The sequence below is a fragment of the Parasteatoda tepidariorum genome, chromosome X1 (assembly GCF_043381705.1).
Source record: "Parasteatoda tepidariorum isolate YZ-2023 chromosome X1, CAS_Ptep_4.0, whole genome shotgun sequence".
In the NCBI taxonomy this organism is placed as follows: Eukaryota; Metazoa; Arthropoda; class Arachnida; order Araneae; family Theridiidae; genus Parasteatoda; species Parasteatoda tepidariorum.
The window spans coordinates 68,158,855-68,175,349 of NC_092214.1; the positions used below are offsets into that span (position 1 = coordinate 68,158,855).

The 16,495-nt window shown below is 27.7% G+C and overlaps 1 protein-coding gene across 10 annotated transcripts in view; it reads right to left on the minus strand.

The window, feature by feature from the left end:
- The window catches only part of LOC107451019 (uncharacterized), a 222,115-nt gene that overhangs the window by 102,731 nt on the left and 102,889 nt on the right, over positions 1-16,495 (minus strand). For 5 of the 10 annotated variants that reach the window (XM_071187638.1, XM_016066980.3, XM_016066978.3 and 2 more), the window contains 4 exons: positions 14,327-14,504; positions 13,996-14,068; positions 10,940-11,050; positions 10,035-10,182 (listed from right to left, as the gene is read on the minus strand). In XM_071187638.1, the coding sequence (XP_071043739.1) occupies positions 10,035-10,182; positions 10,940-11,050; positions 13,996-14,068; positions 14,327-14,504 (510 nt within the window). Of the gene's footprint in view, positions 1-3,831; positions 4,001-6,997; positions 7,131-10,034; positions 10,183-10,939; positions 11,051-13,995; positions 14,069-14,326; positions 14,505-16,495 lie in introns of those variants that run through there. The other 5 variants (XM_071187637.1, XM_016066977.3, XM_071187636.1 and 2 more) reach the window with 3 other exon arrangements.

The following is a 16,495-nucleotide window of genomic DNA, read 5'->3' on the forward strand; positions in this document are numbered from 1 at the left end:
CAAAAACATTCATATTTCTACGCCAAATTTTTTGAATAAATAAATTTTAGATATATATGTACATTATGTATATGAACATTTAAGAAAGAAAATATGACAGTAAAAATGATTAGTATTGAAATAACATTAAAATATATACCTTCCAAAAAATCTTTCTACAACAAATAATTTGAGTTAGATAAGTCATGCATAATAAATATCCAATAAGTTGGTTTCTATCGAAAATGTTGAAAAAATAATTAACTAGCTTTCTTTCGAACAATGTTCAAAAGAACAATTGCGTCTTTTCGAACAAAGAATATGGTATATGAGATAAGGAATCTTTTTTAAAAAATTAAATGTTTTGTTGAAAGAAAACTTGTATTGATTTAACTACTCGTGGGAATGGAATTGGAACTAATAGAAATGAAGATTTGATTTCTGTGACAAAGAGAATATACTCAGATTCAAACAAAATTGAATTAGCTTTCTAGGCAATGAAAGTTTCGTATAGACATGAAAAAACTATATATATGTACATTTTCTATAAAAAAAATGGGATAAATGTTAGTTTTAAGTATAGCTTAAGAAAAAAATAATTAGGTAAATATCATTAAAATAAAATATATATGCATAGCAACTATAAAAAATGAAAAAAATATCTTTATTTAGTTTGTAAGTAAGTTGATATAAAAATTTCACTTGTTGCATTTCAACTACAGTTGTTTTCAAATCTCCATGAATACAGGTAAATCAGATGCAAGCCCTGATAACTACATTTTAGAAAAATCAGTGGAACAGGAGAAATTGTTACGAAAATTCGTATTATAACGCATGTTAACTAAATCCTTTTACAAAGTTGGATATTACATATAAAAAGTGAAATGTTAAGCTAATGGAAATGAAAATGATTACATGCTTATATTGAAGTTGATAAAAAAAATTGATAAGATAATATATTTGACAAATTTTTTTACAAGTTGTGTCAGCAGTTTTGAATCTGGATGACTCACTTATAAATAATAGTAGAGATGTTATTGGGATTTATATGTTCTTTTATTTGTTTATGAATAATCTTTACGTAATACTTTAAAAATTTCCTTATTTTGAAAATTTTCTCATCATGTTTGAGAGCTCAGGCAACATTTGTCAATAAAATGCTTCATATTATTATTTTATAAGTTGCCCAAGTTTCTAAAGCCACTTTTGTCCATAAAATGGGAATGTAGTTCTTGCCTATACTACCATAACATATATTTTTGGAATTGAATGGAAATAACTCAATACACAGCCTCATGACTGAATCTTCTAATTGAAGATGTTTAATAGAATTAATAATGTTTCATAGAATTAATAATAAGATGTTTAATAGAGTTAATAAGAATTTTACTTATTCAAACAAGAATTAATAATAATAAAAGCAAGGGTTAAAATTTGGCGGAAAATTGTAGGTATATTTAAGTAAAAAAAATTGATATTAAGAATGATTGTTCAAAAGTTCAAATGATGCTAAAATATTTGGTTGTTGAACCTGTTATTAGACAGCATTAAAACAAAATGATAGCTGACATAAAATATAGAGTGTATTTATAATGTACATTTACAGGGGAATACTTTGATATATGGTTGATGCAATTTTACTTCTAATTCATGAATAAATTTTTTTCAAAGTTATGAAGTTATTCTATACTGAGAAAAGAGGCATAGTTAAAAATAAAAGAAAGTAGTAAAATTTACCGTGTTTCTGGCTCTATGGGAATAGCAAGAAGCTCTGTGCTTTTTAGCAAAACATTTTGGAAATGATGATAAAATTAACAATAAAATATAGTTTTACAGTATGGTATAAAATTTGATAAATTTGGTAAAATTTGGTAACTTTATCGTGGTGCTTAAGAGCATGGCATATAAACCATTTATTTAGTTAAATATATTTTTCAGTTTTGTATATTTTATTAAGTATGTGGTAAAAAGTACTATAATTTTGAAAACCAGAATTTCCGGTAAACCTTTACTACATGAACGGAAAAAAATTCCCAACATGTTTTATACCGTATATTTTAGTTTCATTAACATGAATTTAGATGCTTTTTTTAAACCAGAAATATCATTACCATGCAGCACAGTTATTTTACCAGAATTGTTTTCTTTGTGTATGATTTAAAAAATGTAATATCTTGAAATTTTAAAGAGACTTCATCTAATATTTTTTTTTAAAAGATATAAAAAATTCAATATATGTAAATACGCGCAATATACGCGCAAAATACGCGCAAATGAATAAATTCTTTGTTCTTTGTTGCCTCTGTAAATTAATTAACTAAGGCGAAAATATAAATCTAAAAGAACGAAAAAGCTTACATTACGCAATTTGGAGTGTTTTAATTTATTATTGTTATAAAATCGACAAATCAGGCTAAGTTATTAAGCATTTTCAACACAAATTTACCTCTTAAAAATCACAACGTTATTACAAGAATGTAATATGAAGGTGGTATAATATGAAAGAAGGATTCATTATTGTTATTTGTTTCAAGTAAACTTCACATTAAAATTAAATAAACATATTTTTTAATGAATATGTCAGAAATATGACATATGATATTTCATATATGAAATATATTATACGAAATATGATATTTACACCACACATGAAAAAACTTTCAAGAGTTTTTCTTTTTAAATAATATTTTGTAATTTAAAAAACTCCGTTTATCTATTCAATAATTTTATCCAATGTTTAAAAAATTTTCATTTACAAATATATTTCTTTATAATAGTTGATATACTTGAGTTTATTTAATATAACAACTTTGTAAATTTTATCAATGGTTTTTGTCTTTTAAAAACATTATCACGCCATTTTATTTATCGTAATAGTTAGAAAACATGCATTGAGAGAGAATTTGTCCTGATGATAGCTTAGAAACATTAACAAAATTTCTCAAGTAAAATTTCTATTATTTAAGTGAATTTTTAGCGTGTCTAACATACTGTTATGCACACGAAGAAAACAATTTCTGTAAAATTACCGCGCTGTATGGTAATTATATTTCCGGTAAAAAAAAACATTATTCTGGTTACTAAAACCTAAATACACGGCATTTAAACCAAGCATCAGGTAATTTTTCCGTTCATAAGATAACGTTTTACCGGAAATTCGACTTTTCAATGTTATAGTTATTTCTACACACTTAGCTAAGAAATTTGAAATTGAAAAGTAAATTTAACCGAAAAAAAAACTGAAAAGTAAATTTAATAGAAAATTAAATTAGAACGGAAAAGTAAATTTTAAAGAATATATGTTTCTTTTCATACTCTATGGTATCAGGATAAAATTACCACACTTATCAATTTTATCCCATATAAAAAACCATACATTATTGTTAATTTTACTAAATCATTTCCAGGGTATTGCGGTAAAATATACCGAGCTCTTTGGGGTTCCCATAGAGCCAGAATAATGGTAAATTTACTATATTTATGTAGTTTAGACCATAATTTTTTCTCAGTGCATACTACTTGTTGAATATGCAGTTAAAAACTTAACCATATAATATTTATAAGAACATCCAAGAATATTTAAAGAACATTTTCCTAAATTATATAATATTTATAAGAACATCCAAGTTTGGATCGTATTTTCAGGAATTTTATGTCCATTAGCGATATAACATGATCTTATGCAACTTGCCTTTGTATCGAAGTTTATAGTTTAAAGCTTTATTTTTATTTAAAAGCTTTTAGAGTCAGCAAACTTTTAAAACTGTCATTATGATTAAGCAAGACATTAAATATTTAAAAAAAATCAAATAAAAATTTAAAAGATTCAAAAATTTTATTTCACGTCCTTACCTTGATTAAACTCATTCCTTTTACTCATTATATAAAGTTTAAATAAAAGCAACTTCAGGGAAAACTAATTATATAAGAGCAAAACGCGAAAAATAATAAACCGCACTAATACTACTTTCAGTTAAAAATGATATTATACTTCTGAAAAATGTTTGTTACGTGTTCAAAACATTTGAACATTTCGATGCAAACAACCAATTTTGAGACATAAACAACTCTGTCAAGCATTTTACTGTGATGCGAAAGTATCAGCCTATACACCTGCTATGATGTCATAACTAAAAGTCATTTCGAAAGTGACTTTTTTGAGCTTACAAGTTTTTAACATAATAAAGTTTAGGACCACGAATTCTGAGTCATGGAGATTAAAATAAATTGTATTTATTTTCTAAACAAGATTACCTGAGAAAGTTTTACTTACCTTTATCCTTAGTAAAATGCATAATGTCTGTAATTAAATTTGCAGGAAATTTCGTGGCTTCTACAGCTACCTACTGTCAAACCAAGTATAAAAATATTGGTTTTACGTTAATTTTTACGTTGAATTGTTTAAATTATGGTTTAGGATAACATTGGATCCAGGTTTTTCAAATTTAAGAATTGTTAAGGGTTTTAACAAGTTTTAACTACTTAAATCAATACATGGGTTGCTATATTTTTTACGAGTAAATACAACGTTTAAAAATTATAAATCAAGCTTAAACGGGGCAATATTATCTAAAAGACCTTTGAAATATTTAATATTTTTTTTAAAAATATTGTAATAGAGCTGTGATGGCTTTGGGGATAAAGTGCTCGCATCCCAATAATGTGACCTGGGTTCGAATCCCAGTTATAGCTGGTCGATATGAATTCCACAATGACAATAGTGTTGAGGAAAAATATCCTCAGTGGTAGACAGATAAGGGGTTAGATTTCCCTGCCCTCAGGCTAACCATTGGAAGTTTTCGTGGCTTTCCTTTCGATGTAACGCAAATGCATGTGAGTTCTATCAAAAAGTCCTTCACGAAGACAAATTTCCACCAATACTATATCCAAGAGTTCCCTTGTCTTCTGGATTAAGTTCAAAATTATAAAGCTATGGAGTTTAACACTGACAGTCGTAAACTCTATATTGGGTTTGCTGTTCATCGACTGTTATGAAATATTAAAATATATTTTTTATTATTTATTAGTTTTTGATATATTATTGAATAATTTTTTAATATGTTATTTTTAATATATTTAGTAAATTATCCCTTTGCCATTGGGCTAACCATGAGAGGAATTCGCAGTTTCTCTCTCCATGTAATGCAAGTGTGGGTTAGTTCCATCAAAAAGTTCTCCACGAAGGCTACTGTGAGCCATTGCTTGATCTAGGAGTTTCCTCGTCTTGTGGGTTGGGTTTAAAGTTACTTGTACATTGAAAGTCTTAACTCAAAATTAGGTCAGCTATTCAGCGCCGGTTATGAAATTATAAAATAAATATGTAGTCTTTAGATACGATTTTATAATAATATTTGAAGTATATTTCTGAATTTTTCTGTAAAAGTATTTTAAGTTTAATGACGCTATGAGGTGTATCATCTTCCAGCAGATGATAAAACATGGGATCTTACTTATGAAAAATTTATAAAATAAAAAAAGTCTCATTTAACACAAGATATTCTTTTTAATTTTGAAAAATTGCAAAAATGACAGATGTTTCAAAATAAAAATGTTTTGAAAAGTAAAAATGTTTTAAAAAGTAAAAAATTTTAAAAAATTAGATTGTTGAATTCGATTAATTCAAACTCAAACTACATGAGATAGAAAATTCATAATATCATGAAAAAAATTGCATACTTAAAAATAAGATTGATTCCAAAAATAAGATTTTCTTAAAATAATTTTAACAAACGCATTCTTTAATACATTATAATCTTTAAAAAGATTTAAAAAAAAAAAAATTTCGATTTTTGTATAACTCATAATATTTAAAAAAAATGTGAAATCGAAAAATAATTAAAAAATTATTAATGAGCAATCCATTTAATTTGCTGATGGTAAATTGGAAGATGAATAATAATGATAAACAAAGTTTATTCTTATGTTAATGATGGAGAACTTAACTAACAAAACCAATCCAAGTAATTTCGATAAACATATTAACCCTCCTGGCGTTTCCCCTCTCTCTTAGTTTCTTACTACAAGCGGCAGACACATTTTAGAAAGATGCCACGAAAAGTGTCGAGGGTCGGACAAAAGGTATGCTTTCCTCTTTCCACTTCAATTTGTGGTTAAAAGGGGTGATTATCGGTCTAGGAGGTCCAGGTGGGTCATGACAGTTTGATGGATGAATCGCGTATGTGATTCACTTTTCCGAAAGTCATTTTTGAACTGTGGTCAACATTGCACTTTCCTCTGAAATATCAAGCAATGAAGAAGACATTTTTACTGATAAGATTATTGCTTTTAGGTTAAATTACACTTTTTCTTGTCCTTTGAACTTTGACAATGATAACGTTGATATATAACATCAAAGGTTGTTATCAATATCCCCTGTGATGGTACTGAATAGGTTCTTTCTACTGATATTTTTTCCTTCCTAGCTCTTTTGACTTCTGTTGTTTCCCAGATACAATTGCCAAGTTTTAAAAAAAAAATGTGCNTGTTTGAAAATAAAAACGTTTTGAAAAGTAAAAATGTTTTAAAAAGTAAACAATTTAAAAAAAATTAGATTGTTGAATTCGATTAATTCAAACTAAAACTACATGAGATGGAAAATTCATAATATCATGAAAAAAATTGTATATTTAAAAATAAGATTGATTCCAAAAATAAGATTTTCTTAAAATAATTTTAACAAGCGCATTCTTTAATACATTATAATCTTTAAAAAGATTTAAAAAAGAAAAATTCGATTTTAGGATAACTCATCATACTTAAAAAAATGTGAAATCGAAAAATAATTGAAAAATAATTAGTGAGCTATCCATTTAATTTGCTGATGGTAAATTGGAAGATGAATAATAATGATAAACAATGTTTATTCTTATGTTAATGATGGAGAACTTAACTAACAAAACCAATCCAAGTTATTTCGATAAACATATTAAGTACAATGACATATGCATACTACATTTGTGACATAAAATTCTTAGTTTATAGTAAGCGAAATGTCAGATTAAAAAATATGGATACTTACTGAAAAAGTGTTATATCAAGAATCACCGAGGAAAACACGCGCGCTTGAAAATACATGTTCAACGTGGTAGTTTTCGTTTATTTGATTGACGTCATTGAAAGGTAAATGGATCACGCACACAATTCACGAATCACTAACATTCATATGTGACTAAAAGTTAATTTTTTTTTAGTATACAGCTGGAAGCTGACTGTCAAAATAACAGGACATGATTACAAATTGATAAGATCATTTTTTTATTTGATAAAGAATTTTTTATAGATTTTGCTTTTCTCTTATAGCCTATTATATAAAAATCTTACAAAGGAAATTTTTTACATAAGGAAAAAAAAGTAGTGATTTAATTACTTAAATTATCAAATCATGCAATTGTCTTAAAACTTAGTTAAGAATAATTTTCATTATTATTTTATTTAATTTGTTTTAAATGGAAGCAGCTAAAAGTAAACTAAAAGAAAATCTTGCATACATAAGTATTTTGAATGTACAATACACATCCCCTGCATATAAAAAATGTGTACCTTTCATGAGTGTGAAAATGTCTGTTGTCCCTTCAAACTTACACTGAGAGAAAAAAGTAACGTCAAAATTATCAGAAAACGATAAAATTTGCCGTGTTTCTGACTCTATGGGAAAACCAAAAAGCTTGGTAATTTTTAACGAAGTGTTTTGTTAATGATTCGGTAAAGTTAATAATAAAATATGGCTTGAAAATATGTTATAAAATTAGGCAGGTATCAAAAAATTTGGTAAATGGGATTAAATTTGGTAATTTCATTGATACTTCAGAGCATGGAATAAAGCCATTAATTCGAATAAATTTACTTTTCAGTTTTGTATTTTTTACTAAATGTGGGGTGATATGAATTATAATTTTGAAAACCAGAATTTCCGTTTTTACTATATGAAAGGAACAATTGCCAAATGAATGATTTAAATACAATATATTTTGTTTTTATCATTAGGAATGTTATTACCATGCATTGTCATTACCATGCAAATGTCATTACCAGGGTAATTTTACCAGAATTTTTTTCTCTGTGTCTAAAAGTGCTGGGAATGATATCTGTATTAATTCTAATCGCATCTGTAGAGCATTATAAAAAAATGTTGATAAAATTTAGAAAACTCATCTGCAAGGTTTTTAGTAATGATCAGCTTTTAAATGTATTTCTAGAATTCTTGTCAAAAAGGATACAAGGAAGTAAACACATTAGGTATCTTAAATTAATATTTAAACGGGGATAAAACATAAAGTCTATTGGAACCCTATCAATCACTAACGAGAAAGACGGAATTGAAATTTTTTAATTGAAGGGAAAAACTGAGATGAATATTGTTTCTCCCTCGAAAACATTGATTTGTGAAAAGTATTGGGAATACTTCCTTAGCTTCATTTTTGACAACGATTAAAGAATATATATATCTTATGGGCAGTCATTACAGAACACTTTGTAGTTTTAAAGTATACTCTCCAATAAACAAGTTATAGTTTCGTATAGAATATTTTGTTCTAGTGAAACTGTTTTATTAAAGCATTAAAAGAACGATATATTGAAGCAAAATAGCTTCAACTGCAGTTTACTGATCACACAACATACATTTTCCTGTTGTCGACAACGTATATGTTTACGTATTACACAACAGTTCGATTTGGTAATAACTAAAATGAAATGTATACGTGTCAAGTGCATGCTAGAATGAAAGAATGTGTTTACGATGTTTGAAAATTTCGATTAAGTTAGATTCTCACTTTTATGTGAACGTTTATACAAAGATCAAGCTGGTTTTTATAGCAAACTAATATGATTGTGTTTAATAAATAAATATTCCTGTATTTAATGTTCATCATACAAAAACATCGCAAATGAAAATAAATATCTTATTGTAATCTCTTTCCTGTACTAGAAATGCAGTGATCTGTTTTGTTTGGCATTTTTTATACGAAATACAATATCAGGCAATTAAGAGCACATCACAGAAAAACAAGCATTTGTATATGATTTTAACTGAAAAAAGTAGACAAAAGGATAAGCACGTGAATAAATACTTGAAAAATGATTTCGTGTATTTGCTTGGTTAAACAATGTATAGAAAAGGTTTTGATCTTCTGATAGCAATTAGAGAATTTAGCGTTTTAATGCTTAATCGCTGGAAATTATTCTTATTAATAATTTTTAATTAGTATTAAAAACGCTAAGATGGTTTATATATTCGTAAAGTTGTCTTTGATGTTTAGCAAATAATACTTTAAAAATTTTTGTTTCGTAATTATTTAGGTAAGTTTTTATTAAAATATACTATACATGTAAAAACAAATGACTTGATGAGCAGACTTTGAAAATTTACATTCTTAAAAAGTGTGAACATTTTAAGGATTGTATGACTTCTTGGTTTGATTTAGGAATCAGATACCTTAAAATTAAGGGTAGCTGATTGACTCCACCAGTAATTAAGTAAAATAAATTATGATGATATAAGAATCAGGACCTTATAAATTACATTTTAACTACGAAAATGTAGTTTAAAATTTAAAATAAAATAATACGAAGTTAATGAAAAAATTTAAAGCTCAGTAATTAAGCAGTTGAAAAATATTATAAATTGGAATTGATGGTTGAGATATTAAGTACTTAAGGGTCTTGGAGGAGCCATATTGCTATATGTTATTTTATAGCAATTTAGCTATTTCTATGCTATTACTTTTCTTGCATTTAAAAACAATCATTAAAGCGAGTTATTCCGACATTACTCAATTTTTGAAGCCGGTAATCTTATAATTAGTCATTCTTTGAAGCGGGTAATTGCATAATTTTAATATGGCAAAAGTGACCGAAAACTCAGAAAAGTACTTCTTTTAAATTAAAAAAAAGGGGAAATAATAAAGTGTTCGACTGTTTTTTTCACCACTTATTTTTTTCCCACGTTACCGGTAAAAAATACGACTTCAGGTTATTCAAAGTTGGTAAATGCCATGAAATTATTTCTTTTTATCAGGTATTTCTTTTAACATTTTTGATACAACGACATTAATTACCTTTTCCATTTTGAATTATATCTGGCTCTTTGCTTGTTGTTGCCCACAGGCTATGCATTCGTTTCAAAGCATCATGTCTTTTTTCAGAATTCAGCTGAAGGGAGTGGGTTCTTTGAAGCACTTTGCTTTTAACAGAAGCTGCAACCTGCTAAAAGCAATTAAATGCATTGTTGCTTCATGAAAAACATCTATGTATTCATTTGAAACATATTTGTAAGATTAAACGTTACTTAAGTATATTTATCTTTGATAATTAAACAAAAAACAAATTTATGCTACAAGCAATCATTCAAAACAATTAAAAAACAAGTATTTCTGTATTTTCTATACTCTTACTATGTTTTTATTAAAATATATAAAAATGATAGGAAGCAAAGCTTTCAAACTAGACCAATTTAAAATTTGTCAATGAACTTTTTGAAAACAGCCTCGTAGCAGTTATTGTACACATAATTTCACCTTTCTTGGGAGAAAAGAAAGTGTAAATTGTGCATTTATTTGACTAGAATTAGGATTTTAGTGGTGTGTTGTTTGGACAATTAAAAGTAAAAATCAGGGAATTACTTAAGTTGGAAAGGTACTAAGATACTTACTTGGATTCAAAATCAGAGAATTTCTTAGGTTTACTAAACATTCGATTGTTAGGAATCTGTTAGAGCTAATGTTTGAACCATTGATGCTATATATGCGTCTAACTTACTCTCAAATACACTAACTTCTTTATTAGAAATCTACATCACATTTCAGAATACATTAAATTTATTCAGTTTCTTATCCCGGCTACTGCCGGAAATATTTTCAATGAAGTTATTTCAGTTGTAAAATCTACTTATTAATGAAATTTATGAGTAAATGCAAGATTAAAATAATTAAGTTATTAAGTTAAGAAAAAATATTGCACAAACTTGTTGTAAATTCGGCTGAGCATCGCCTGAAGATGTTTGTTGCAATTTCTTTTTCCTGGATGGTCCATTTGCTTCCATAGAAGGTTCAACTATTTCTTTATCTTGTCTAGCCTAAAACAAGTAGATAAATATTTCTTCAAGGTACGGTCTGGTTGCTGGAAAAACTTTTAACTAAGCCGATTGATCACATCAACTTTTCTCAGAGAAACACAATTTGACAAGTTATGAGTACCGGGGTAAAAGATTTATTGAGTTATTTTTAATAGACATTCCAAGAAATAGGCTTAAGTTGTCTAGGAGAGTAGATTAATATCTTTATATATCAAATTAAATGATAACATTTAGTTTTATATTTGGTGAAAATTATTTTAATGCTGTATGTAGGAAACAACTTAGTATGTATTTTTAAAATTAAGAAAAAGCAATTTAATAAAAATTCTAAAATCTATAAAAAATAGAAAGAAACATTTTTTCATGCATTTTTATTTATCCAAAAAAATCCAGTAAATAAAAAATAAATATAAAAATAATTTAGGAATGAAAATATTTATAGGCTAAAACAAAAGTTTGATAAATTTTAGATGAGTTTTTTGAATTTTGAGAGGATTTAAGAATAGGACCAAGTATATATTATTGATTAAGTATTCTTCTATATTCGAATGAGGTCTTTGATTCGAGATGAATAGCAACTAATAGAAGTAAAAAACAGGTTTTCGTTTTTATTATAATTTATTATAAAAGTAATAAAATTATTTTTTAATTGAATTATTCATTTCAATGCAAAGTTAAAAATCGTGTGTCGAGATATTTCGAAGTAGTATCTCTAATTGATTAATTTTGATGTATCACTGATTTTTCTTTAGATATAGTTAAATTATTTGAAAATTTTACACATTTTGATAGAAAAGTGCATGCATAGAATACTTTGCACTCTTTACTTCCATGTAATGCTTTTAATCTGAATTTCTATGAAGGATAGAACCTGTATAGGATGTTGATATTCAACACCACCTATTTTAGATTTATAGAAATTTCGTGCTCTGTTCTGTTCTATGAAGTAGTTATAAGAAACAAAATAGATCAATTTTTACTGGATTTAGTATACTTTCATTTTATTTGAGTTACTTTAGCTGTTGCAATATGTTAACATATAGTAATTAAGTCATAAAATCAGCTATGGAGAATTTGCTATTTCCTATTATTATCCTGCTATTACTTTTCATAAGTAAGTGACCCAAATATAAGCATTTTCATTACTCTAATTTTTATTCTGCAGATACAAATGAATGAGGAATTTTTATAGGTATGAGGATAACAGGAAAAAAATTGAAATTGAACTTCTGATATTTGTAATAATAGTTGCAATAATGGACAGTGCCTATGCTGGGAGCCCTTGAAGATAGTTGGGGTTCCTCTTTAAAATTATGTGAACAAATCCTTGAATGAACGTAAAATTTTAATGAGGGTAATTTAACTCTATTTCAGTCTGTTGTGCTATCTATTTAGAATTGAATCTGATTCATATTCTATATACAAGATCGACAAACAATAGTATTATTGCTTTCCTTTCTTCTATGACCAAATCTGTATTCAATCACCCAAATATGGTACTTATTGCAGCATATCGCGTCTAACTGTTTTTCTTAATGATACAGTACACAATACAAGTACTCTATTGAACTGTATAGACCACTGCGGGACGGTTGAGCTGCAACAGTTGTTATTACTTTTCTCATGGATTGAGGCTTAAGTGTTGGTTTTGAATTAGAAGCTGGTTTTGATTTAACAGCTGATTTATTTCAGTGACCATATTTGGACTCTTTTCAGTGTCCATAATAAAAGGGCCATTATTCAGTGTCCATAAAAATTAAAAAATGTTCAGGAACCAGGATCAATTAAGATCCAGCATGTTATGAAATAGAAAATAACGTAAAAACGTTTCTTTCCACGAAATTGTATTTAGACAATTATTATTTTTAATTTAATCTTATCTAGAAATTGGTTTAGAAGTATCATATGCAATTAATGCTCAGAATTGTAGCAACAGTTTTAATAAGCAAAATAAACTCACATTACAAACCTGTATAATATTCAAATATACGTTTTAGTTTTTAAAGACAAATTCAAACCTATCAAAATTTCTTAGATGAACTTATTTTTTCTCTTTTAAATTATGTGTAAAAAATGCTTTTTTTCTTCAAAAATATTAAAATTTTCAGGTTTAAAAAAAAGCAGATTAAATCTTAAGAAATATTTGCTACTACTTGCAATTTTTTGCGCCGTAGGGAGTGCAGTGGACCCCAGTGTGTATGTATTACAAACCAATTCCGAATCCTGTTTGGGGATAGAGCGTTCGCCTTCTAATGAGGTAAACCGGGTTCGAATCCCAGCGATGACTGGTTGATACGAATTTCGCATCCGGCTTGCACCGACCACATTGTTGACGTGAAATATTCTCAGTGGTAGACGGATCATAGGTTAGAGTCCCCTTGCCGTTAGGCTAACCGCAGGAGGTTTTTCGTGATTTTCCTCTCCATGTAATACAAATGTGGGTTATTCAATCAAAAAACCCACCACGAAGGCAAATTTCTCCCAATACCTGATCCAGGAGTTCCTTCCCTAATCTTCTGGATTGGGTTCAAAATAACAAGGCAGTGAAATTGAACATCAGTTGTCGTAAGCCAAGAATTGGATCGCCTAATCAACGACAGTTATAAAAAATAACAAACATTCATTCTTGATTACGAGAAGTATGTAACGCTATATAATAAAAATATTATTTAACTACTTTTAAGCTTATTATGATTAGATAGAATATGTTAAATGCATAAGAAAATCTTGTTCAAAAACGAAAAATTCACTTTTTTCTGTATTGTAAGCTGTAACATAAACTCTTAAAAGGTAATGGTTTTTTTTATTAACTGAAACTTAATTTATTTATTAGCTGAAGAATTTTGCTCTTAAAGTGTCTAACTTAGAACTAACTAGTGACTGAATCTACAGAGCTTTAATCATACAATAAAATTCAAACGTAAGAAAAAAAGTGAGAAACTTACTTGCAACGCAAGAATCCATAACATCATGGATTCATGATCTTCCGCAACAAGAGCATGTTCTCTTCCATTGGAACTGAAAAAACAACTATTTTGTACACTTCAATCTATGCTAATTGAACATTCTAATTAAAATCTTATGATGCAACATTTTTGAAAATGCGATGCTCCACTTTAAATATAAATCTTAATAAAATTCACCAAAATTGCACCTCTTTTAAACATTTAATTCAAAACATATGCCATAACAGTAAGTCATGCTTAATTATAAGATAGAATTATTTTGATAAATGATAATTTTATTTGTAAAAAGAAGATTGAAAATTTTACTTACTGCACTACGAATTGATTATCCTCCTCTAGTGCTAGAGAAATAGCGGAACCTCGAATCTCAATAGCTCCTAGTGGATCCTTGGAACGCGCATCAATCTCACTTTTGTAGTACAATAAACGACACCTTCCTTCATCTAAGACAAACCACAGCCTCTTACGTCCTTTCAATCGACTTAAGGCTGTAAAAAACATGTTTTAATTATTTTACATGCTAAATTATTTATGAGAAACATTACATTGTTTATGAGAAACATTTTAAGACCAAAAAGGAATAATTCAAAGCATTTAAGGTAAACTTTTGAAGAAAGATACACTCTCAGAAAAATCAGTTTAATATTAAAACATAATATCGGTACTTAGTACCGTAATATTTCAGAATGTATGTTAACCTTAATAAGGTGTTAAAATAAATCAGATCCGTCCACGTTTCACGGAAAAATTGCAATAAGAATTCATGTAACAGTTATTTTACCATATTCAACCAAAGCAGTCAAATAACCATAAAAAGGTGGTATTCAAGCTGTTAACTGGGAGAAAAGTCACTTATCGATTGTTTTCACCTAATACGGTTAAACAACCATAATTTTATCTTCACCAACTGGGCTCACAGTCAGTGAGAATCAAACTAAGAAAATTGATAAGGATTCATATTTAAATTTTTCATCATCAGATACCTTATGCAACAGTGGATGCTTAATAATTATCTAGTAATAAATGTATGGTGAATACCTAACGAAGCCTCTTACTTCCTTACAGTTAAGTATATATTTCAGCCGAAAGGTCTGATTTGTCATTCATGCAGCTAAGTACATACTTTAGCATAAAGTTATAGTTTGTCAAATATTTCAATCTCATTACAGGCTGAATATGGGTTCGAATCCCAAATTTGACGCCACAATATTTCCTCCATTCCTTCAACACCGGAGGAGTTACAAGTGTTCTACTTGATCCTGGACTATTGGGATGATAAGCACGCATCCACGCATAGATGGCGAAACCACAGAGCTGCTTAACACAGAAAAATCTAGTATTTTTTATCGCTCACGATAGATGACACCTCTGGAAAAACGAATAGACAGGGTAAGTGATGACACAGATCATGACGTCGATCGTCATTCCCTCCCTCTCAGCATTCCAAACGTTGTTATGAACGGAATCCCTAACAGGCAGTTTCCCATTAGACGTAAAGTGATTTATGTTTCTCCTCAAATTTTCATAACTGAATAGTTCATTCAACTATAAAAAGTAGCTGTTTTGGATAGAAAATAATCGATTTGAGGCATAAACATAATTGATTTGTAGTTTAAAGAGAGTTAAATTGAAAAAAAAATAAATAAAGGATTGGTTATTAGTTTTGGTTTTGAATGATTGCAACGACAAGTAAATTTTTCAAAAAATAAATTATTCTATAAGCCTGCTTTGTACTTAATTTAGTTATTTTGTTTCTTATACATACGAAAATAATTGCTAATATTTCTTATTTGTTAGTTTTTGCTTTGTGTAATGGAAGCCCCGAATAACCTTAGGTTTCTAAAAATGTAATTTTCTACATGATTTCTTTTCCTTCTAAATTTTAATCTTAATTTATGTTCTTGAATTAAAATATTCTTGTCCTTATTTTTTAATAAAAAACATTTATGTTAATTTATCATAAATTTATTTCTTTAAAAATTCAAATAATATTTAATAGTAAACAACATTTATTTTATAAAGGTAAAGAAAGACAGATTAGAATAGAAGGTATTAATAATCAGTCGAGAGGCACTAGGTATAAAAAAGGTCAAAACCAAACATAACAGACTTAGAGACTTATAATGCAAAGCAAATTTGAGGAAATCTTAGTAAGATTTTAAGTTTCACTGCATTTTCAATCAAATGGAGGAATAGTATTGCGTACGTTAGCTTAAAAAAGATTAATTTGCCGGATGATATGATTCAATGTTTTATGATTCAATGTTTTATGATTAGATACAAAATTAAACGATATGAAGATTCAACATGGTCAAGAAATTAAAACAGCGTATCACATATTCTTTCGGAGTATCAAACATAAAATATCAAACTCTTAAAGGAAATTTTAAGCATATTTATATTTAATAAAATTCACTGTTCTGAACTAATTGTGAAATTAGAGATAATAAAGAAATTAAACATTAAGTGCGTTTTTTGC